General features: G+C 40.0%; 2 protein-coding genes across 2 annotated transcripts in view; one reads left to right on the top strand and one right to left on the bottom strand.

Moving 5' to 3' along the window:
• psmd10 (proteasome 26S subunit, non-ATPase 10) overlaps positions 1 to 16,801 on the bottom strand; it is a 32,608-nt gene extending 15,807 nt beyond the window's left edge. The window contains exons 1-2 of the mRNA XM_073057916.1: positions 16,566 to 16,801; positions 9,513 to 9,611 (exon numbers count right to left, since the gene is read on the bottom strand). Of these exons, the coding sequence (XP_072914017.1) occupies positions 9,513 to 9,611; positions 16,566 to 16,679 (213 nt within the window). The 5' untranslated portion in view covers positions 16,680 to 16,801. The remainder of the gene's footprint in view (positions 1 to 9,512; positions 9,612 to 16,565) is intronic.
• Positions 16,802 to 17,019: 218 nt separating this feature from the next.
• atg4a (autophagy related 4A, cysteine peptidase) overlaps positions 17,020 to 25,412 on the top strand; it is a 51,601-nt gene continuing 43,208 nt past the window's right edge. Inside the window, exons 1-3 of the mRNA XM_073057914.1 lie at positions 17,020 to 17,227; positions 19,643 to 19,753; positions 20,672 to 20,743. Coding sequence (XP_072914015.1) covers positions 17,194 to 17,227; positions 19,643 to 19,753; positions 20,672 to 20,743 — 217 coding nt within the window. The 5' untranslated portion in view covers positions 17,020 to 17,193. The remainder of the gene's footprint in view (positions 17,228 to 19,642; positions 19,754 to 20,671; positions 20,744 to 25,412) is intronic.

The raw sequence follows: 25,412 nt of genomic DNA, 5'->3' as shown, positions 1-25,412 counted from the left end.
AGAACTTTTTAAAAGCTATTATTAATGCTTTTTGAGACGGTGATTTAGATGCATATCATATTTTTTTTACTGAGTTAAGTATTGTATGTAATTAGTTTTGCTACAACAAGTGTATGGGACATTGGAAAAAAAAGTTGAATTTCCCCATGGGGATGAATAAAGTATCTATCTATCTATCTAGAATATTATATTTTTTCTCCATTTAGAAAATAGTCAACCCTTTAATTTCTTCTACCAAAGTGTATGACCATACACTTCCTGACACCGTATTCCATCTGACACTTCTTTGCTCATTTTCCAAATCTATCTAAGTCCTTCTGTAGCCTCTCTACTTCCTCAAAACTACCTGCCCCTTCATCTATCTTCATCTCATCTGCAAGCTTTGCAACAAAGCCATCAATTCCATCATCCAAGTCATGGCATATAAAGTAAAAAAAATCAGTCCCAACACAGGATCCCGTGGAACACTAGTCACCGGTAGCCAACCAGAAAAACTCACTTTATTTCCACTCTTTGACTTCTGACAATCAGCCACTGCTTTATCCATGCTAGAATCTTTCCTGTAATACCATTGACTCATAGCCTGTTAAGCAGCCTTATGTGTGGCATCTTGTCAAAGGTCTTCTGAAAATCCAAGTACACATCAACACATCAATCCAAGCAGGATTTGTCTATTCTGCTTTTTCCTTCTTCAAAGAATTTCAACAGATTTGCCAGGCAAAATTTTCCCTTTAGGAAACCATGCTGACTATGGCCCATTTTATCATGTGCCTCCAAGTACCCTGAAACCACTTCCTTAACAATCAACTCCAACACCTTCCCAACCACTGCGGTCAGACTAACTGGCCAATAATTTCCTTCCTTCTGTCTCTCTCTCTTCTTGAAGACTGGAGTGATATTTGCAATTTTTCAGTCTTCTGGAACCATTCCAGAATCTAGTAATTCCTGAAGGAGCATTACTAAAGCCTCTGCAATCTCTTCTTCAGCCACCTCCTTTAGAACCCTGAAGTATATACCATCTTGTCCTGGTGACTTACCTACCTTCAGACCTTTCAGTTTCCCCAGAACATACTCCCTAGTAATGATAACTTCACAAGATTCATGACTCTTGACACTTGGAACTTCCACCATACTGCTAGTGTCTTCCACAATGAAGACTGATTCAAAATCAGTTCACCCACCACTTCCTTGTCTCCCATTACTATCTCTCAAGCATAATTTTCCAGTGGTCCAATATTCACTCTTGCCCCTTTTATACTTTTATGTATCTGAAGAAACTTTTGCTATCTTCTTTACCCCTTCTGTTGGTTTTTAAAAAGCTTCCCAATCCTCTAACTTCCCACTAATTTATGCACTATTATATGGCCTCTCTTTTGCTTTTATGCTAGCTTTGACATTTACTACCCACGGTTGTGTCATCTTAGCTTTAGAATATTTCTTCCTCTTTGGGATGTACTGTATATATTCTGTGCCTTCCAAATTGCTTCCAGAAATTCAAGCCATTGGTGCTCTGCTGTAATTCCTGCCAGTGTTCATTTCCAATCAATTCTGGCCAACTCCTCTCTCAAGCTCTGCAATTCCCTTTACTCCACTCAACGTGGTCTTCTGCTGCTGTAGCTAATGCACTTCCAAAGTTTGACACGAGCTTTCAATGATGCCATTCTACACACCTCTGTTGTAATGTACGGTTGTTTGAGTTACAGTCACCTTTTGTTTGATCGAGGCATGGTGCGCATAATCAGATCATTTTTGAGAAGAGCAGGCTCTGTTGGTATCCTGACCTTCTGTGCCTTTTTTATAGGGCAGCAGGACACCTCTACAACCCACACCTCCAATCTCATCGATTGGAACACCTGACTCCAAATAGCTTTGTAGAAGGCATTACCCCAGCAGTTCACATACTTTTTAACAAATACATGTTAAAAAAAAAGAATAATTTTTCTCAATAAATAAATGACCAAGTGTAATGTTTTTGTGTTATTTATTTAATTGGGTTCTCTTTACCTAGTTTTAGGATTTGCATGAAGATCTGATCACATTTTAGGTCATACTTATGCATACATCAAACAACTTTCAGAGGACCTTAGAAGAAGAATTGTAGAGATGCATGAAGCTGGAAAGGCTACAAAAGCTTTTCTAAAGACCTGAGTGTTCACCAGTCCATAGTAATAGAAATTGTCTCCAAATAGAGGAAACTTTGTACTGTTGCTACTCTCCCCTTGAGTGGGCATCCTGCAAAGATCACAATGTGCAATGCTGAAGGAGGTGATAAAGAACCCAAAGGTAACTGCAAAAGACCTGCAGAAATCTCTAGAACTTGCTAAAGTCTCTGCTCATGAGTCCACTAGAAGAAAAAAACTGAACAAGCATGGTGTTCATGGAAGAACACCACAGAAGAAACCACTGCTCTCCAAGAAAAAAAGACACTGCTGCATGTCTCAAGTTTGCAAAAGACCACCTGGATGTTCTACAACACTTCTGAGACAATGTTCTGTGGACAGATGAGACAAGCATTGAACTTTTTGGCAGAGATGCACATTGCTATGTTTGGAGGGAAAAGGCACTGCACACCAACACCAAAACCTCTTCACAACTGTGAAGCATGATGGAAGGAGCAACAAGGTTTGGGCTGCTTTGCTGCCTTAGGGCCTGGACGGCTTGTAATCATTGAGGGAACAATGAATTCAAAATTGTATTAAGACATTTTACAGGAAAACGTCAGTCCGTCATCTGAAGCTCCTTAGAAGTTGGATAATGCAACAACGATCTGAAAGACTAGAGTAAATCCACAACAGAATGGTTTAAAAAGAACAAAAAATTGTGCTTTGGAATGGTCAAGTCAAAGTCCTGACCTTAATCCTATAGAAATGCTGTGGAAGGACCTGAAGCAAGCAGTTCATTCAAGGAAGCCCACCAACATTTCAGAGTTGAAGCAGTTTTGTAAGGAGGAATTGCCTAAAATCCCTACAAGCCAATGTGCAGGATGAATCAAGTTACCGGAAACATTTGGTTGAAGTTATTGCTGTACAAAGGGGGCCACACCAGTTACTGAAAACAAAGGTTCAGATACTTTTTCTAACAAATACATATAATATTGGATCATTTTACTCAATAAATAAACAAACAAGTATAATTTGTTGTGTTATTTATTTAATTGGGTTCTCTTTATCTAATTTTAGAACGTGTGAAGATCTGATCACATTTTAGGTCATATTTATGCAGTAATAGAGAAAATTCTACAGGGTTCACAAACTTTCTAGGACCACTGTAAACCTCTTAACCATATCTGTATCCATTATGCATTCCGCTGCTGCCACATGATTGGCTAATTTGAAACTTTCATTAACATGCACCTTTACAGATGTACCTAATAAAGTGGCTAAAGTGTATGTAATTAAGTTTCATAATTGGACACTTACTTCATGAAGCAAGAAATTCTTGCCTGTGTGCAAGTGTATTTGTTTACATTCATAGAGTCACAGAGCTAAAGCACAGAAATAGGTTCACATTTCATTCAGAGAGAGGAGAAACGAGACTGCAGAAGCTGCAATCTGGAGTAACACTGGAGGAACTCAGCAGGTCAGGTGATATCTATGGAGGGGAACTGGCAGTCGATGTTCTGTGCTGAGATCCTTCACAGAGTCATACAACATCAGTCCTTTCAGCTTGTATTCATCTGCTTAGTTCCATCAATCTGCACCCAGACCATAGTCCTCCATACCACTCCTATCCTTGTACCTATCCAAATTTCTCTTAAATGTTGAAATCAAACCCGCATCCAATGGCAGCTCATTCTAAGTGAAGAAATTCCCCCTAATGATCCCCTTAAGTATTTCACTTTTCATCCTTAACCCATGACCACTAGATCTCATTTAAACTCCTCATGGGAAAAAGCCTGCTTGCATTTACCCTTTCTGCACCCCTCACAATTTTGAGCACCTCTATCACATTTTCCCTCATTCTTATATGCTCTAGGGAATCATTCCTGTAGGTAGGTGACCAAAACTGCAGACGCTACTCAAATTTGTTCCCACATGTCTTATACAACTGAAGCCCCCTCACTGGGCTTGCATTGAAACTTGGCTCGTTAGCCGGCTCTGCTCGCAGCCACTAGACTCAGTGGTGAGAAAGCCACCTTTCTCAAACAACGCCTGGCTTGGGTCAGTCTGATTTGGGTCCCACCAAACTGGAAAGTTGGGATTTTTCAACTAATGGAACGCCAATTTGAGAGAATGTTGTGTAAATACTGCCCACATGCAATTATCCGTGGGCAAGAAATAACAGACCATACAGCGCATACAGTGATAAAGAAAGTGTATTTATTAATTTCAGCTTAATCAAGAGTTATTAAGAAGAAAAAGAAAAAATAAAAGGGCCCAATATAAAAATCAGTCTAAATGTGCAGTATTGGAGTTCATATCTTCCAAAAGCTGAGTGTGTCCCTTACTCATGGCACTGACTTTTTCACCGATTACCAGTAGACCTTCCCTTCTTGGTCTCCTTCAAATTGTGCTTTCGCGTTGGATTGAATCCTATGGCTGGCTCTCCCGATCTTCTCCTCTCTCCATTTCCTGCCTAAAAACCATATACCATCTCTCTCCGCCCAGCTCTCTCTAGAACTTTCTCCTATTCCACCATCCTGATTGGCTGACACAGCATTCCTAAATTGAACATCACAGCCTCTTATCTTTATCTGAAACCCAAACACTATCAGCAGAACACACTGCTTCTACAGAGAGCTACAAAATGAAATACCCTACAGCATTAGCAGTAAAAATCTTACTCAGGGAGTAACATCCAAACTTCTGCACTTAGTACTTTGATTTATGAAGACTAATGTGCCAAAAGCTTTATTTATGACCCTATCTACCTATGATGCCACTTAGAAGGAATTATGGATTTGTATTCCCAGATACCTCTGTTCTACCACACACTTCAGTGCCCTTCCATTCACTACGCAAGTCCTATCCTGGTTTTGTTCTGCCAAAGTGCAAGGCCTCACACTTGTAAGCATTAAATTTCATCTGCCATTTTCAGTTCATTTTTCCAGTAGTGGAACAAACTCATGTAATATATTCCTGTTCCTTTGTGATCATCAGGGAATAGGATTTATACTCTACCAGTTTTGAATGTGAAAAAGTCAAAGAGAATGTGAACAACACACACAAAATGTTGGTGGAACACAGCAGGCCGGGCAGCATCTATAAGGAGAAGCACTGTCGACGTTTTGGGCCGAGACCCTTCGTCAGGACCCTTCATCAAGAGAATGTGATGTTGTTTGCCTCAGTTCCAGAAGTACATCTCAATGCCAAAGGAAATGAACTTGGAAAGGGAGGAAGATCTACTTGTTACAATTACATGTAAGACCAGAGAGATAGCAAAGAACAGGAAGGGGATGCTGCTGAGAGAAAAACACCTTGGAGTTAATCTAAAATCAGCATCATATGGGTAATGTCTATAATTATAAACTAATCCTCTCATCAAAGGAACAGATAGACAGGAAGGTGAATCACTAAAATAAGCTGAAACTGACCAAAATGAGATTAAGATTCAAGTGAAAAGAATCCTATCACTGGCACTTTGAAAAAGAAGTGAAATGTAGTTCAAATAGCAACTGGCTGAAAGCAGAAGAAACTGGACACAATGATAATAAAGGTCAGACAAGGAAAGGAGAAAGAGTTATATATCAGAGAAAAAAAAATCATCGGCAGGCCAGCGATAACTTCATAGAATAAAGTTATCACCACTTGTCACAGGCCTCCAGTCAGAGAGGCAACCATCTATGATCATTTACCCATAAAGCCAATGTTAATTGAATTTACTACCTCATCTAGAATGCCAAGTAACTGAACTTTCTTGACCAACCTCCCATGTGGGACCTCATCAAAGGCCTTGCTAAAGTCCATGTAAACAACATCAACTTTCAAGCATTAATCAACTTTCCTGGTAACTCCCTTGAAAAATTCTTTAAGATTGGTTTGACACCAATCATGCACAAAGCTAAAGCTAATTCTGACTATCCCTAATCAGTCTGTCTATCCAAACACTTACATATATCCAGTCCCTTAGTTCCTGAAGCACCTCGTTTGCTCCTACTTGCCTATACCTGCTATGCACCTCCTCCTTTTTCTTATCCAGGTCTTCAATATCTCTTAAAAACCAAAGTTCCCTAAACCTGTTATCCCTGCCTTTTATTCTGACAGGAACATTCTGTACTCTCAAAATGTTATGCTTGAAGGCTTCCCACTTACCAAGTACATCTTTGCCAAAGAACAGCCTGTCCCAATCCAAACTTGCTAGATCCTTTCTGATAACATCAAAATTGGCCTTTATCCAATTTAGAATCTCAACCCAAGGACCAGATCTATCCTTCTCCATAATTATTCTGAAACTAATGGCACTATGATCATTACATACAAGGTGTTCCCCTACACAAACCTCTGGCACCAGCACCATCTCATTCCCTCATAGGGCACTTTGTATCACACTCTCTTTAGTTAGGAACTCTATAAGTGAATTAAGGAAATGTTCATTTACACATTAGACAAACTCTATCCCATCTAGCCCTTTTACACTATGAGAGTCCAAGTCAATATGTGAAATCATCTACTATTACAACCTTGTGTTTCTTGCAATAGTCTATGATCTCTCTGCAAATGTTCTCCTCCATAGTAGATAGTAGACTGTTGGGTGCTCTATAATATAATCCCATAAACATGGTCATTCTTTTCTTATTCCTCAGTTTCACCCATATAGCCTCAGTAGCCAAGCTCTCCAGTCTGTCCTGTATGATGAGCGTTGCCATTAAGTTTTCCCTGACTAGTAATGCCACCATTTCCACTCTTAATCCCTCTCTATCAGGTCAAAAACAACGGAACCCTGGAACATTGAGCCCTCCTGCAACCAAGTCTCACCTGGACATTTTGTTTCCACGCTCCTACAGAGTCTACCACTCTCCTAGACTAGAGAGACAATTTACAGCAGTCAAGTAACCTTCCATTACTTATCACTACTGTGGGTAAATTATCAACCAGGGCAGCAAGGGGCATGCCTAATGTAACCGAAATAATGCAGGTACCAAGGTTTCTGAAAAGTATGGTACATCCCCTCCCCCCAAATCACAAAATAGTACTTAGCAAAGTCATAGAGAGAAGTCAAGAATTGGGAAGACTCTGGCCCTGAAGGAATGTTACTACTTTCAAAACTGACACTGCAAAACACTGAGGGAGTAAAGCTGGATGCCAAAACTCCTAGCACTATGCCTTCATTTGTTTTCTAGTCTGGCTATTACATTAATAATGCTATGAAGCCATCGGCAGTATAATTATTATAATAATTAAATTAAAAACTAGAATAATACATGAAAAAGGATCTAGTGCTTTCCTGGGGTATATGACGAATAAACTTTTCTCAGCCTTTCAGCCGGATACAGGTATCAATTTTAAATGATGTTGTGATGACAAACTCTGCCGTCTTTATCAGGGATGATGCCTGGGCACATCTAGCCTGGTGGAATTTCTCTATCCCCATCGTCCATCCCTCCTGATCAGTTAGTCCTCATCCAAGGTGGGCTAATGGAAACCTGTTTGGATTATTACTGACCATTCGGGAGGGATGGATGATGGGAATATAAATATCATCAGACTAGACGTACCTGGACATCATCCCTGATGAAGTTAGCAGAGTTTGTCATTGAAATGCCAGTTAAAATCAATACCTGTACCTGGGTGTGAGCCAGAGATGAATTTATTAGAATAAGGATGTTTAGATTGTATAGCTGAGTGACTTTTATCATTGTTGTTAAACTACGCTGTGCTAAATTATAATTTCAGAGTCAAAGATAATATTGTTCAGTTTCTTAACATTATAAAATTAATTTGAAAAAAAACCCAACAAATGCTGGGAACAAATGCTGCAACAAATGCTGGGAACAAATGCTCCAACAAATGCTGCAAATCAGTGGAAAGAGTTTAGGTCAAACGCCTCTACGCAAAACTAGAAATCAGGGATTAAAAGATACTTTACACGCTGTTTCTCTTCCCTCAGATGGTAGGGGAGGCAGGGTGTCTGCTGTGTTGAGTATTTACAGCATTTTTTAAAAATTCTTTTCTCTCTTTCAAATTTCTAGCGTATGCAATTCTTTCTTAATTTTCAGTTTAGTTTCAAAGAAGTTGGAGAGCTGGATGAATAGAATAAAGAGAGTATCTGTGTTAAGGCAAGATCAGGGCTGCATGAGGATAAGCCGTGGAAGTCCTCTGGTCAATGGAGCAGTTAGGGTGTGAACAGTTAGAAGTACAGATCTGTACAGCATGCTCAGGGTGTGCTAATGGATCACAAAAAACTAAACCAATGTTACATACAGGTGATTTGCATCAGAAATGGGAAGCTCAGATAAAGATAAAGTTGTCAAAGTCAATATCCAGACTAGAAAGCTGCAGCATGCATAGCTGGAAGGTAAGATGCTATTCCTAAAGATTGAAAAGATTTGAACAGTGTAGAACATCTCAGACAAATAGGGCAGAGTGAGAATGGGATGGAATATTAAAGTGGTCGGCAAAAGGAAGCTAAGGGTCTCAAGGTCCTGAGACTAATCAAAAGCGTTCATAAAGCATTTCCAGTATTTTCTGTTCAAATCTTAAATTGGCTTGAATGAGAATCATTTATATTAGACGTTAGCCACATATTAATTGCAAGCCTGTTTTATAAGGATGCTTAAAATTTTGTTTTACAGGAAAAAGTGCAAAAATTAAAGTACTGATTTTTTTTGGTAAAAGCTAAAATTGAGCAATTTACCATCCCCTTTGCTTCTTAAATATTTGCACTACATCCTCCATCAAAATCTATTCAGTCTCCATCCTGCAACAAGATCGGTTCTGCTTCTAGTGTAGGACCCTCACAGTTCACAACAACGTGTGGAAATCCACGGCTTTATGTAGTTTCAGTAGTTGATTACCACCCATTTTCTGGTGACTATGTGACCATAAAACACAAGTTTCACTAATAAACCATATTCAGTATTATAAAATGATCAAAAACAATTTTAAGCCATGAAATGAACAATGGCAGATAAACCAAAAGCTTATCAACAGGTATGTCTCCTCTGCTAAGCAATTAAAAAAGAAAATTATTCCCCATCTCCCCCACTCCATCCAGTTGTTTATTATGGCTTCGGCCCTCAGTTCCTTTCTAGTCCTGGTGCAGGATCTTGGCCCAAAACATTAACTGTTCATTCCCCTCCATAGACACTGCCTGACCTGCCGAGTTTCTCCAACATTTCGTGTTGCTCAATAATTCCAGCATCTGCAAAATCTCTTGTATCACCGTATAATGAAAGTGGGAGATGGGCAAGAGACAGGATGTGAAGGAATCCAGAGTTCCTGGAGGATTGTGCTGGTAGAAGAAACAGAAATGTGAAAGGCATGCCCATGGAAGAATTTTGACAGATGAAGAATTTTAAAATGGAACAAAGCCACACCAATAAAGAATAGTTGTAGAAGAATTAATCAACTCACATCATCTTTAGGATCTACTGGTATTCCCAGGCTTAGCAGAAAGTCTACGACGTCCTTGTGTCCGGCTGAGCATGCCCAATGCAAAGCTGTCCTGCTATCCTATGCAAATACAGAGAAAAATAATTCAAATAATTCGCTTGACATATAGGGATTACATAATGAATGCACAGATTTACTGTAACTGATTCTGGAGACATCTAAAGCTGTAATTATCACTGCTATGTATACGGAAAAGTTAAATTTAGAAGTGCTTTGAAGTCTGTGCATTATTTTAATACAGGCATCCAGGATAGACAGAAGGATCCACAGCCATAGTAGCATGGTGGTTAGCTTAACTATGACAGATCAGGGCATCAGAGCTTGGAGTACAATCCCAGCAACATCTGTAAGGAGTTTGCCCATCCTCCCCATGGAAAGTGTGGGTTTCCTCCAGGTCATTTGGTTTCCACCCACGGTCTAAAGATGTACCAGGTAGGTTAATTGATCATTGGAAAATGTCCCACAATTCGGCCAGTGTTAAATCAGGGTTGTTGGGGGCTGCTGGGCAGTGCAGTTTAAAGGGCTGGAAGGGCCTATTCCACATTATATCTCTAAATAAAATAAAATAAACAAGAAGGGGTAAATAAAATAATCTCTTCTGGTAAAAGTAAGCTTGATTGAAACCAGAACTTGAAGAAAATTTACTCCAAAATTGGAATTAAACACAAACTCAAGACTGTCACTCCAATACACTACAGTGCTCAGGGAGTAAAGTTGGATGCTAAAACTCCTAGCGTGTCTAGTGTGTCTATTATAGTATTTTTTATTTATTAAAGTAGTTGTACGGTGTGTGGTTTAATATAATAGTAATAGTAATAGTACAAAACCATCAGGGGAACAATTACTATAATAAATAAAAATACTGATAACTGTAGTGGGAATCAAAGGAAGAGCATAATGTGAAAGATTTCCTTGACACAATCAAAGCTGACCAATATTTTAAGGTCTGCAGAATACATGGAGCATAGAGACATATATCTTGAATATTCAAAGCAAAGGAATATTTAATCCAAGAAAGATTAAGATAGAAAAATAACTATTGCAGCATCATTATCTTGTCTTCAAAAGTAATTATTTGAGCTATTGAAAGATGGACTGATAATTCACACTAATACTACAAAATAAGTGTTCACTCCAAGCCATGACACAAGTTGCACAATATATTAGAAATTACAAAACAGAATACTAGATAGAAAAAGGAACATTAGTATTGGGAGCAACAAAACAATCTACTAGAGGATAAAGTTGCTGAGGAGCTTGGTATTGATATTGGTATAAGGGATAGAAACCCACTAACTTACTTCCCTCCCCTCCACCCCAACCCAGAGTTCCTCCAGCAGTTAGTTTGTTGCTCTAGATTCCAGTGCGTGGCAATCCTTTGCATCTCCTCTGAACTTTAATACAAGTTGGCCTGACAGATGGTCATAACTACTATCCTTAAGAGTCTATTACAGTCAACAACCTTTCCCCTTGGACTTGGAATGATAATCACTAAGTTCTGACTTTCAAATAAGGTATCATTAGCTGGAGTAAAAAAAAATTCTAGGTGCTGGAAATCTGAAATAGCAAAATGTTGTAGATGTTTATCATGCCAGACAATATTCAATATTCATGGCAGAGGTTGGTAATACTTCATTAGATCTGATCTGATGAAACAGCAAAAAGTATCGATCTGAAATGTTAATGCTGGCTCTCTCTCTCTCTCTCTGTAGAATCTGACTTACCCACTGAATAAGAAAAGTAGCTGAAACAAGGTATTCCAAGGTATTCAAAGGGAGCACGAAGATGATCTGTATGTTTATTCTCATACAAGATTCACGGGACAGGTCTCAAATCAACAATACTTCTTATGAATTTGATAGAAATTTCCGTCATTATAGGTTAGTAGATCAGGTTAGACTTCACCCACAGACCACAAGTCACAGGAGCAGAATTGGATCATTTGGCCCATCGAGTCTGCTCTGCCATTCAATCATGGCTGATCCATTTTTTGCCTCCTTAACCCATTCCCCGGGTTTCTCCCCATAAGCTTTGATACTTGGCCATCATGAACCTATCAATCTCTGCCTTAAATACACCTAACAGTCTGGCCTCCATGGCTGCCTGTGGTAACAAATTCATCACCCTCTGGCTAAAGAAACTTCTACACATTCCTTGTTTAAATGGACGTCCCTCTATCCTGAGGCATCAGTCTGCCTCTCTACCAGTTCAGACCCAGGGAATAATTGTCAAACACAGTCTACTTAAAATTACATACTGTTTATTAGCAAGCTTGTGTCATTCAGTTGAACTACAGAGCCCTGCTCATCGACCTTGGGAAAATCTGCAATCAAGTGAGCCCCAAGTGATGTCTGGGGCTGCTTGTTAAACATTCGTTATCACATACATACTCTGATTGTTGCTAGGCATCCTTAGCAGCTTTCTCATGTACAGGCACTTTGTTCATTATTTATCTTCAAACATTATTCTCAGTCAGTCGAAACAAGTTAGTCAGGGTTTAGCCCTTTTAATTCTGCATATTATTCCTCAGAGGCAATAGACAATAGACAGTAGTGCAGGAGTAGGCCATTCGGCCCTTCTAGCCAGCACCGCCATTCACTGTGATCATGGCTGGTCATACACAAGCAGTACCCCGTTCCTCCCCTCTCCCCATATCCCTTGACCCCGCTATCTATAAGAGCTCTATCTAACGCTCTCCTGAATGCATCCAGAGACTTGGCCTCCACTGCCTTCTGGGGCAGAGCATTCCACATATCCACCATTCTCTGGGTGAAAAAGTTTTTCCGCATCTCTGTTCTAAATGGCCTACCCCTTATTCTTAAACTGTGGCCTCTAGTTCTGGACTCACCCATCAGCGGGAACATGCTTCCTGCCTCCAGTGTGTCCAATCCCTTAATAATCTTATATGTTTCAATCAGATCCCCTCTCATCCTTCTAAATTCCAGTGTATACAAGCCCAGTTGCTCCAACCTTTCAACATATGACAGTCCCGCCATTCCGGGAATTAACTTTGTGAACCTACGCTGCACTCCCTCAATAGCAAGAATGTCCTTCCTCAAATTTGGAGACCAAAACTGCACACAATACTCCAGGTGGGGACTCACCAGGGCCCTGTACATCTGCAGAAGAACCTCTTTACTCCTATACTCAATTCCTCTTGTTATAAAAGCCAGCATGCCATTAGCTTTCTTCACTGCTTGCTGTACCTGCATGCTTGCTTTCATTGACTGATGTACAAGAACACCTAGATCTCGTTGTACTTCCCCTTTTCCTAACTTGACTCCATTTAGATAGTATTCTGCCTTCCTGTTCTTGCCACCAAAGTGGATAACCTCACATTTATCCACATTAAACTGCATCTGCCATACATTTGCCCACTCACCCAACCTGTCCAAGTCATCCTGCATTCTCATAACATCCTCCTGACATTTCGCACTGCCACCCAGCTTTGTGTCATCAGCAAATTTGCTAATGTTACTTTTAATCCCTTCATCTAAATCATTAATGTATATTGTAAACAGCTGCAGTCCCAGCACCGAACCTTGCGGTACCCCACTGGTCACAGCCTGCCATTCCGAAAGGGACCTGTTAATCAGCCAGCCAATTTTCAATCCATGTCAGTACTCTGCCCCCAATACCATGTGCCCTAATTTTGCCCACTAATCTCCTATGTGGGACTTCATCAAAAGCTTTCTGGAAGTCCAGGTACACTACATCCACTGGCTCTCCCTTGTCCATTTTCATAGTTACATCCTCAAAAAACTCCAGAAGATTAGTCAAGCATGATTTTCCCTTCATAAATCCATGCTGACTCGGACTGATCCTTCTACTGCTATCCAAATGTGTCGTAATTTCCTCTTTTATAATTGACTCCAGCATCTTTCCCACCACTGACGTCAGGCTAACCGGTCTATAATTCCCTGTTTTCTCTCTCCCTCCTTTCTTGAAAAGTGGGACAACATTAGCCACCCTCCAATCAGCAGGAACTGTTCCTAAATTCATAAAACATTTACCAATGCGTCCACAATTTCTAGAGCCACCTCTTTAAATAACCTGGGATGCAGACCATCAGGTCCCGTGGACTTATCAGCCTTCAGACTCAACAGTCTATCCAACACTGTTTCTTGCCTAATATAAATTTCCTTCAGTTCATCCTTTACCCTAGTTCCTTTGGCCACTATACAAGAGGCTGTGCCCCCTTGTCCCCCACCATGGGAAACATCCTTTCCATATCTACTCTGTCTAGACCTTTTAACATATGAAAGATTTCAATGAGATCCCCCCTCATCCTTCTAAATTCCAGTGAGTACAGACCCAGAGTCATCAAATATTCTTTGTATGATTACCCTTTCATTCCCAGAATCATCCTTGTGACCCTTTCCAATACCAGCACATCTTTTCTTAGATGAGGAGTCCAAAACTGTTCACAATACTCAAGGTGAGGTCTCAGCAGTGCCTTATAAAGCCTCAGCATCACATCCCTGCTCTTGTAAAGACCTCTTGAAATGAATGCTACCATTGCATTTGCCTTCCCCAGCACTGACTCACCCTGCAGGTATTCGGACAAGGACTCCCAAGTCTCTCTGCATCTCAGATTTTTGGATTTCTTCCTCATTTAGAAAAGTCTGCACATTTATTTCTTCTACCAAAGTGCATGGCCATGTATTTTCCAACATTGTATTTCATTTGCCACTTTTTTGCCCATCCTCCTAATCTGTTTAAGTCCTTCTGCAGCCTGCCTGTTTCATCAACACTACCTGCTCCTCCACCAATCTTCGTATCATCTGAAAACTTGGCTCCAAAACCATCTATTCCATCAACTAAACCATTGACATACAGCACAAAAAGAAGCGGTCCCAACACCAACCCTGTGGAACACCACTACTCACTGACAGCCAACCAGACAAGGATCCTTTTATCCTGACTCACAGCCTCCTACCAATCAACCAATGCTCTAACCGTGTTAGTAACTTTCCTGTAATACCACTGGCTCTTATCTTGGTAAGCAGCCTCATGTGTATTTAGATACGGATTTGGAATCTAGTACATCTTATTCTATGAAACAAACGTGGTATCTTACACTAATAATAGTTATAAGAAACCAGTATTTTGGAAGAGAATGCATCCAGAACAATAGAATTTCCTTTTGCATTCATTATAGTAAGCTATTTGTTCCATGGGCACTGCTGGGGAATGAGATGGTTGCTTCTGTCTTCACAGAATTTTCCAATCTGGTCTCAATGTGAGAAGTGATATATCATCCGAAACTAAAGCCAGAGAAACAGACTGAATGATCCATTCACTAATGGCAGCAAACAGCTATTGGGAAGAGTCATCCCCATCCTCAGCAACAGCCTAGCCCTGCAGGTAAATGCTAAAGACACAGCTGAAGAATTCACATCCCTTTAATTTAGAAGTTTATAGATAATCCACATCTGGAGTGTTGCTTTCAATTCAGGTTTCATTATTACAAAAAGGATGTGAAGGGCCAGCCTAGACTTCAAGAAGTTGAAGTTGAGGGATCACGCACCAGTCATCAAGGGATCAGCAGTGAAAAGGATGAGCAGCTTCAGGTTTCCGGGTCAACATTTCTGAAGATCTATCCTGGGCCCAGCATATTGATGCATTTACAAAGAAGGAATGCCAGAGCCTATAGTTCATTAGGAGCTTGAAGAGATTTGGTATGTCACTGAAGACTAGCAAATTTCTGCAGATGCTCTGTGGAGAGGATTCTAACTGGTTGCATCGTCATCTGATATAGAGGGGTCACTGTGCAGTATTGGAAATTTTTTAACAAAATATACTTTATTCAAAAATATTATTAGTTACAATGAACCATTCAATGACTTCCAATCCTTTACAGATGTTTCCTCATCATTCTATACATTTCCACACTTTCAGCCACTCACATGGCACAGAATTGAAAATAGCTGCAGGGAGTTGCAAACCAAGCCAGCTCCATCATGAGCACGAGCACCCCCAGCACTGACAGCATCCTCAAAAGGTGATGACTCAAAAAGGCAGCATCCATCATATTACGGACTCTCATCACCCAGGGCATGCCCTTTTTGCATCAGGGAGGAGGTGCAGGAGCATGAAGACACACACTTAGTATTTTAGGGACAATTGTTCCACACTCTCACACCCGTCATCAGGGTTCTGAATGGACAATGAACCCATCATGTACACTCCCTCACTATTCCCCCATCTCTTTTTGCACTACATTTATTTTAATAAATATAAAATATATTGTATTTCTTATTGTAATTTAGTGTTTTTAATTATGTACTGCTGCCACACAACAAATGTCATGAGATATGCCAGCGATATGAAACCAGATTTTGATTCTCCCAAATTATACTACATTGTCAATGTGCTCTTGATGAAGAGCTGCTGGACAGTATACACAGTATGTTGACAGCCGCTGAATCATCTGTAAACTTTTATCCATTATTTTGTTTCCAATACATTGCTAAAAATATGACTTGACCAAGAACATGGTTACAATTATTACATGCAGGAACTTGAACAAAGAAATCCAGCACACTGCTTAAAAAGCCCGGTAAGCAAAACTGCATCTAGCTGGCGTCTTGTGCCTAAACTGATGCCATTGATCTGGATACTATCACTGTTGGACAGCAATTTTAACACAACTTTTTCACTACCAATGATTTTCATGAACAATTGCCCACTGGATCCATCTCTGCACACTTGCACATGGCGACGAAATATGCCAATAAAGTGGCCGTCCACTTCATTGCACAGGAGCCCATAAAGTCTCAATGAACAACATCAGTTGAAACAAAGCAAAGATGTTGCCCAACTCAAAACACTCTACTACTCCAAATCACGAAACTATTGCTAGTATTTCAACAGTACGCACATGCTGCAGTAAATGTTGCTAAATTGTGAAACAGACCCAAGATTAAACATTTAGGCCAAAAATGATACACTTTCATGAGGAATTCTTGCTCCTAACTATGGGCAAAGAAAGAGTGAAGTGGCTTTGCTTACTTGATCGGTTTTTGTAGCTAGACTCTTGTTTGATAAAATAAGGGCCTTGAGGTTCTCCAGATCCCCTGAATAAGCCAAATTGCAGATCTCCACATTGGACACTGCACCGTCCATGCTGCTGAATCACTCCCTTAGCAACCGGCTGGGATTGGCCCTTCCTGCGACTGAATCAGATGCTCTGATTGGTTAATATTTCCAGCCGGTCAGCTATCTGACCATGCCCTATTCATCTGTCAATCAAATACTTCTTCATGTCATCGAAATCTCGAGTCGTTCATGGTAGGCTGACCTCCATCGACCAATCGGATTGAAGAAAAACACAGCCCGGCTCAGCCCTAACGATTCGTGCATAGAATCGCCCACAGTTTTCCAAACTTCCGGAGCTGCGATTCGAATTAACCAATGTATCTTAAGGCACCGGCCATTTCTGTATGCTTCTAGTTTTGAGCCCTAGCAACGGAGGCAGGGTTTCGGACGACGCCAACTCACACCGGGCAGGACGTCACTGGCTGCCTAAGCACTTTGGGAACTGTAGTTTCAAATTTCATGAAGCGAACAAAGGGGAAAGTAAGAGAGGGACTACATAAGCCAGAAGGCACTGCGCGTTTTGCGCAGGCGCGCTCTTCAGATGATGACACTGACAAAGCTGAGTATGGAGGCAGGTAATGTCTTGGTGTTGTCAGTAAACTCTAATGTGCGGTCTGAAAGTGCGCCGTGCTGTTTGAAAATGTCGTTGTGTAAATTGTAAATAAAATCGAGAGTGTAACTTCACTTCTGTTTATTTTATAACATAAGTGTCGTGATGCTCTCAGTTCCTGAGATTCCGGTAACTGTTGTGATATTTCATGTGAGTTGGCCATTCATGTCATCAGTTAATTATTGACTTGAACCCCTATTACATCTTTTTTTTCGGTTGATGTTAACTGGATCGTTTATTTGTAGAATCATTGAAAGGAGCCGCTCCTTACCGCACGGCATCTGTTCAACTTTCTTTTGTGCTTTGTTTGTTTATACTTCTCGTCACAAAGCTTGATCGGTCAACGTTAAGTGGGGCGTGCGATATTAGCAACATAAGTGAGATGCAAAGTTAAGGAGAGCTTGCCTTTCACAATGACACGTACTTAAGTAACGTGATTTGGATCCAAATAGTAATAACATCCTCTGGTCGATTCTTAGTGCCTGGTTGTTGATCCTTTTGACAGTTTGTGAAGATTAAGCACAGCTGTTCCAGTGCCACATTCCTGCCAATAAGTTTCAACATATAAGGGTGAATCTATTTGCAATATGTTACTACGGCATTGGGTAATAAGGTGCTCATTGACACCATAGCAGAGAGAAATGTTCTGGTATTACATTTATTTTTTTCTACTTACAAGGTAAATAAGGAACTCTTGAGTGGGAATAGCCAATGAAAATTGGGGCTAATTCAGTTAGGGAATAAATGAAGTGAGCTTTGTGGAGAAAAAAGCCTCGATGTTCAATTTTGCTCTTTGGTGAAATGATCTCAGGAGGTGGTGCCATGATTTATCTCGTAGCTTTAGCCTCCACTCAAAGTTTCTGTCAGTGGAAATCAGGGTGTGAACCCTGATTATTGAGAAGGTTGCTTTTGGTCATTGTACATTCACATCAGCTATCATCATAGAAGACTTCCCTGAGGATAGAGACATATTTGTGACAACCAGGTATACTTAATCAAAAGTTAAATATTTGTTCACTTTTTCAGTACACCACTAAGATTCTGGCACTGAGGCAAGAGAGACAAATGACAAAAGAGTGAAAAAGCTTGATCATTGTTGATCGGTTTTCCAAAGTTAAATTATTTTGAAATACTCACTCCTAGGTTTTGGTCCTGTTGGCAGTGCTAATACTTATTGTCTGTCCCTGGCTCCGTGAGAAAATCATATTAGCTCTCTTCTCATCATGGGGTCAAAAGGTTTGGTGCAACTGAGAAGCTTGCTAAGCTATTTCAGAGAGTAGTTTAAAGAAACAGCAATAGTAAGGATGCAGGTTTTTTGTCCTGAAGCATATTTGTGAACTCTGCTTGTTTCTTATGTTGATTCAATGGTGCTAATGTCACTTTACTAATGTCAGATACAGTACTGTGTAAAAGACTCAGATCCATTATTAAGGACCTCCAGCACCCAGGGCATGCCCTTTTCTCACTGTTACCGTCAGGTAGGTGATACAGAAGCCTAAAGGCACACACTCAACAATTCAGGAACAGCTTCTTCCCCTCTGCCATCTGATTCCTCAATGGACTTTGAAGCCATGATCACTGCCTCACTTTCTAAATATATATTCAATATACATATACTGTTATTTATTTATTATTATTGTTTTCTTCTTCTATGTTATGTATTGCATTGAACTGCTGTTGCTAAGTTAAAATTTCACGACACATGCCAGTGATAATAAACCTGATTCTGATTCTGAAGTCTTGTGTATATTTTATGTAGTGCCTAAGACTTTTGCACAGTACTGTAGTAATTTTATGTATTGCCCTGTATTTCTGCCTGAGGAAAAAAAACAACTTGACAAATTTCAGGACGTGTGAGTGATGATAAACCTGGTTCTGATATGGGTCTTTATTGTGGACTGAGAGTGGGAAGGGGACAGGGAGAGGGGAGATCATGATTGGGAAAAGAGGAAGGGAGAGGGGAGGGAGCGGGAAGTACCAGAGAGGCATTCTGTAATGAGCAACAAACCCATTGTTTGGATTCAAATGACCTTGCCCGGTGTTTCAGGGCTAGGTGTGCCTGTGCTTGTTCTGCTGCCCCGGCACTCCTTCTCTGCCACCTGGGACACACCTCCCGCAGCGCCCCACCCTCATCATTCCCAATAACCTTTGCTGCTGCCAGATTTACGGACTTGCTCTCTGCTCCATGTTGATAAATATAGTACTGTGCAAAAGTCTTATGCACTCGAGCTGGCTGAGATAGTTGCACGGTACTCTATATTCTAAAGTTCTTGATTTACTGGGTAAGAATATTGTTGGTGGTTTTGAGCGGTTTGTCAGAAGCGCATTTTGTTTGTGAAGAATAGCTGTTGACTGGGCCGTCTGTTTAATGTCACTACAGTTTTGGCTAAGTGTGAGAACCAAATACCGGGCTTTTCTGAGCTACTTGAGGACTTTCCAGATACCGAAGAGCCTGTATGGATTCTGGGGAAAAAATATCACTTGAAAACAGGTAAGTTGGTTAAAACAAATATATTATAGTTCTCTCCAGGCATTCAGATAGTTCAAGTATTTGAAAGCTGAAATAAATATAGAGGAAGTTCAAATGATCAGCAAGTCAGGAAGCATCTGTGGAGGGGAAAACAGTTATGTTTCAGTCTGATGACTGTTTTGATTAAACTGAATGTAGAAGTGTATATGGCTCACTAGGTGGAACAAAGATGAAGTTTATAGTGATTGTGTAGTGTACAGTAAGAACAAAAGTACTTAAAAACATTAGAAATAGGAACAAGAGTTGGCTGCTTGACTTATGCACCTCCTTAAAAACTTGTGTGATCTTTTACTTAAGTGCTACTTTCCTGTCCTAACACATTAGCTTCTGATTCTCATAAAATCTATCAATCTCTTGCTTAAATATATTCTGATGTGAATAACTAATCTCTTATCTGGAGGCTGTGACCTAGACTTCAGCCAGGGAAAACATTATCCCTGCCTGCACCTACCTTGAGAAACCCATAACAATTTTCTGTGTTTCCATGAGATTTCTTTTCATTACTCAAATTCTAGAGAGTATAGGCCTAATTTTCTTAAGTGTAATCTGATGCTCCTTAGTGCACTTGTGTGGTAAACTATGTGTATACCTGTCTGGACACGCCCCTCTGCTGACTACTCCTGTGGCTCCTCCCACAGACCCCTGTATAAAGGTGATTGGAGGCACTGCTCCTCCCTCAGTCTCCAAGATGTTGTGGTCACGTTTGCAGCTAATAAAAGCCTATCACTTGCCTCCCGTCTCCGAGAGTTATTGATGGTGCATCAACTTGTGTGTAACTTCATCTTGTCGAATGCAATTTAACAGCACTTCTGTAACAGTATAAACAGACAAATATGTTGCTTGCTCCTCAATGTCTCCTATTTATGTTTCTTCTCATAGAAAGATCTGAACTCCTGTCTGATATCAAGTCAAGGTTATGGTTTACGTATAGGAAAAAATTCTCCCCAATTGGTAAGTATTATCTTTGTAATCAATCTAGTTACCCAGTAGTGTGATTTGACATTAAAGCACCAAGTTGAAGGGGTAACTGTTTTACCCCATACCCCAAATATCAATATTAGTTTTGGGATCAAATTTCCTAGACTGCGCAACAACAGTTTTAAATCATTTGACTCCGTTAAGATATCTGTGTTTGTCCTTTTGTCCAATCTTCATACTCAATGGAGGAAGTGTATTGATCATCTCTCTATCATCACCACCCCATATCATTGTGTCTTACATCATCCAAGGCCCAACATATGGGACATTTAATACCCTTGGACAGGACGGTAGTGTTGTGGTTAACTCATCACTTTATGGTGCCAGCAATCACTGATTGGGGTTCAATTTCACCACTGTCTGTAAGGAGTTTGTACGTTCTCCCCATGAGGGTGCTGGTGTTCTAGTTTGTTCCCACATTCCAAAGATGTTCGAGCCGATGAGTTGTGGAACATGCTGTTTTGCTGCTTTAAGTGTGGTGACATTTGGGCCTGTACTCACTGGAATTTAGAAGAATGCAGGGGGATCTCATTGAAATCTACAGAATGTTGAAAGGACTAGATAGGGTGGATGTGGGGAGGATGTTTCCTGTGGTGTGGGTATCCAGAACTAGAGGGCACAGTCTCAAAATTGAAGGGCAACCGTTTAGAACAGAGGTAAGCAGGAATTATTTTAGCCAGAGAGTAGTAAATCTGTGGAATGCTCTGCCACAGACTGTGGTGAAGGACAAGTCCATGCATATATTTAAGGTGGAAGTTGATCGTTTCCTGACGGGTCAGGGTATCAAAGGATATGGCGAGAAGGCAAGTGTATGGGGTTGAGTGGGATCTGGGATCAGCCATGATGGAATGGCCTAATTCTGGTCCTATGTCTTCTAGTCTTATGGACACTTGCAAGCTGCCCAGTACAATCCTCACTAATTTGATTTGACACAAGTGACATTTTTCACTGTTTATTTTGATGTTTCAATATTCATTGACAAATAGAGCTAATCTTACAAAATCTTTAAACTTTCTATATTTTTGTGCATCTAAGATAAGTAGTCTGTTTTGTCATATGCTTTTGTGATATCATTCTGGAGGAACGTTGTCTCATTTTTTAACTGCATTGCATTTGTGGTTTCTAAATGACAAATAAACTGAATCTGAAATGGCAATATTAATTTGTTAGGCAGAGAAATTATAAATGGAATAGTTGACCCATTTTTGCAAAAAATGTATTCTCTTCATTTGTTTGCACCTAATTTCACTCATGTGATATTCTACATTTTAGTATTTTTCATTGAAAGAACCAAGAGCCCAGTTCCTTATTTTATAAACTAGTTTCATGAGTTAGATGTATTAATGGATATTTGGACAAGGGAAGGTGAAGATTATTGGCCTGCATGATATTTGTAGTTGACATTCCTTCAGACAGTCAATACAGCCAGTCATGCTGGAAATACACATGCAAAGGACAAACCTCAATTATGGTTATTCCTGAAATCCAAGTAGCCTTCTAGTATTCACCGATTGAGCTCATTGATGCGGATAATCACAGAAGCAAGATATTGAAGATTATTTATGGGTACATAATGTTTTCCACAAAGGGAAGGATTAGGGAATTAAATCGTAACGAGATTATGTACTTGAGACCTGAACATTGACCGGCATTGTGCTGACCTGAAACAAAAATATATCTGTATATCATCAGTTTATTACACATAACACACACCTGTGAAAGGTTCACAAGATAGGATTGTATTATTTATTCGCTTGTTTTCTCCTTGCTATTTGTAGCCTTTCCAAGAGCTAAGGAAGTTGTTTACATTTTCCTATGTTTTAACTGTGGAAAACATCTGGCAGTGATTACCTTTATCATGTACTACTCTGCTGTACCTTCAAACCAGTTGCTAGAGTATTTAAATTGTAAATATTCAAATGGTCTTTAGCAGCACAAGGAAAAAGTTTCATACTTAGCTGGGGAGAGCATCATTTGTTTTATGAGAACATATTTGTCACTTTCTCTTGCCATTCCACTCCCCCTCTAATCTGTGTGTCTGCGGCCTCCTGAATGATACGAGGCCCAAGGTAAGCTTGAGAAATGACACCTCGTCTTCCTCTTAGGACAGAGCAAGAAGTTTTCCTATGTGGAAGCCTCTTGGACTTGGCATCAAATTCTCCAACTTCAGGCAACTAATTATTTCTTTTGCCTGTATCAGAACTAGCCAATTTTGCCTGCTGTCATTTTAACATATTTTTATGCTTAATTTTTATTTACTATTACTGCAATGGCCTGCTTGGCATATCAATTGTATTGATTCTTGAAACATATAACACACAAAGAAGCATAATGCAGTAATTGTCATATTAAGACACCCTATCAGGGAAATTCTTTCTATCCTTTACCCACCATTCTCCACTACAGAAAATTAACTTGATTTTTCTCAGATCCAGTCTAATGAAGGGTCAAGGACTTGAAATATTATGCATAACATAGAACAGTACAGTGCAGTAGAGGCCCCTAAGCCCACAATGTTATGTCAACCCTTTAACCTACAAGAAGATCAGTTTAGTTCTTCTTGCCCACATAGCTCTGTTGTGACTGTCTAAAACTGAGCCACACGGAAGCTGTACTAGGAAATATAAAAGTCATCATTCACACAGTGAATCTCCAAGAGAGAGAGTCCTGGAGAACCCAAGAGAATCTCACTCTCCTGACAGAATGTTTTATAATTCAACACAAAGGTAACAATAAGAAATCAACAACTTACTTGACTTTAACATTTGGAATATAGTCAGGTAATTAACAGAATTACATAGTTATAATGGCCAGATCTCCCCAACTAGCAGAATCCCTTTGAATATTCAATACTGGTGTCTGTTCCAAAAGCTTTGGGGATCCAAGATTGAGGCACCCAAAATATACCCTGTTTGTTGCAGTGCTGAAGGATGGCTTACAAATAACCATGAAACAGATCTGCTTGAACAATGCCTTAAGTGGCAGGAACACACCTTTAACAATGTCCTAATAGCAGGAACAATGTCCTAATAGTCTATTGTTTTTCCCTACCTAATTCCAATGGGACAAAGAATGTCCCACACCCAATGATTGGTTTCACGAACCACAAACTATCAAAAGTTAATTTGTGTACAGACTTTTCTTTCCAAAAGACTGATTTTTGCTCGAATTAATTTCTACTATATTCATAAAATTTCATAACTGCAGAATAGTCCCTAAGAAGCCCTCCATTTTTCATTCATCCATGTGCATATCCAAGGGTATCCTAAATGTTCCTAATATATCTGCCTCTACCACCATCCCTGGCAGCAAGTTCCCCATACCTACCACTCTCTGTGGGGGGGGGGGGGGGGGATGTTTAACATTCCCCCCCCACTTTCCTCCAAACACCTTAAAGTTTTGCCCCCACACATTGTCCATTTCTGCTGTGGGTAAGAAGTGTCTTGTACTCCTCTATCAAATCACCTTTCATCCCTTCACTCCAAAGAGAAAAGCTGAAACTTGCTCAACCTATCCTCATTAAACATGCTCTGAAATCCAAGCAGGGTTTTGGTAAATATCTTCTGTACTTTTTCTAAAGCTTCCACATCCTTCCTACAATGAGGTGACTAGTTCTCCCAAGCGTGATTTAATCAGGGTTTTATAGAATTGCAATTATTATCTTGTAGCTCTTGAACTGAATCCTCCAACTAATGAAGACCAACACATCATACTCCTTCCTAACCACCTTTATCGACTAGTGCTGAAATTATTACTTTTTCCATAGAAATTGAATTCTGACATACTGAGTAGTTTCAACATTTTCTATATTTATTTCACAGTTCCAGCATCTGCAGGTTTTTTTTTTTTGATTTTTCACTAAAGGACATGGCTTACTTCTATTTAACCTATCTAACATCATCATGATCTTCAATTTCTCAAACAAATCCTATTTCAGTTATCATTCCAAAACCACCTTAGGTTCTCTAATCTAAACTGTTGATATAATCTTTCTTTCCCAGAACTATCCTAGCAAGACTTTTGTACTTTATGTGGGCTTGCACATCCTCACTAAAATGTATTGACAAGAATTGGACATGACTCCTTGCATATTACCAAGCCATTATTTTAAAGGTTCAACATAAGCGCTTTGCATTTGGCCTCTCGGCTACAATAAAAACACAAAATGCTGGAGAGACTCAACTGGTTAGGCAGCATCTGTGGTATTTCAGGTTTGTGACTATTAACAGAATTCTGTTCAACCAACGCACACAAAATATAGGAGGAACTCAGCAGGCCAGGTTAGCATCTATGGAAAAGAGTAAACACTCGACACTTCGGGGAGATATCCTTCATCGTGACTGGAAAAAAAGGATGAGAAGTCAGAGTAAGAAGGTGGGGGAGGTGTGGACGAAGTACAAGGTGATAGCTGAAATGGAGTGAAGGAGGGGTGAAGCAAAGAGCTGGGAAGTTGATAAAGAGATAAAAGTCTAGAGAAATGGGAATCTAATAGGAGAGGGTAGACCATGGAAGAAAGGGGGAGGAACACTAGGGGTAAGGAGATAAAGTGAGCGACGGAAACAGGAAGGTGGGGGGGGCAATTACTGGGAGTTTGAAAAATCAATGTTCATGCCATCATTCTGTTTTTCTCTCTGCAGAAATG

This window comes from Hemitrygon akajei, chromosome 10 (assembly GCF_048418815.1).
Source record: "Hemitrygon akajei chromosome 10, sHemAka1.3, whole genome shotgun sequence".
NCBI lineage: Eukaryota > Metazoa > Chordata > Chondrichthyes > Myliobatiformes > Dasyatidae > Hemitrygon > Hemitrygon akajei.
This window is presented reverse-complemented; position numbering and strand designations above follow the sequence as displayed.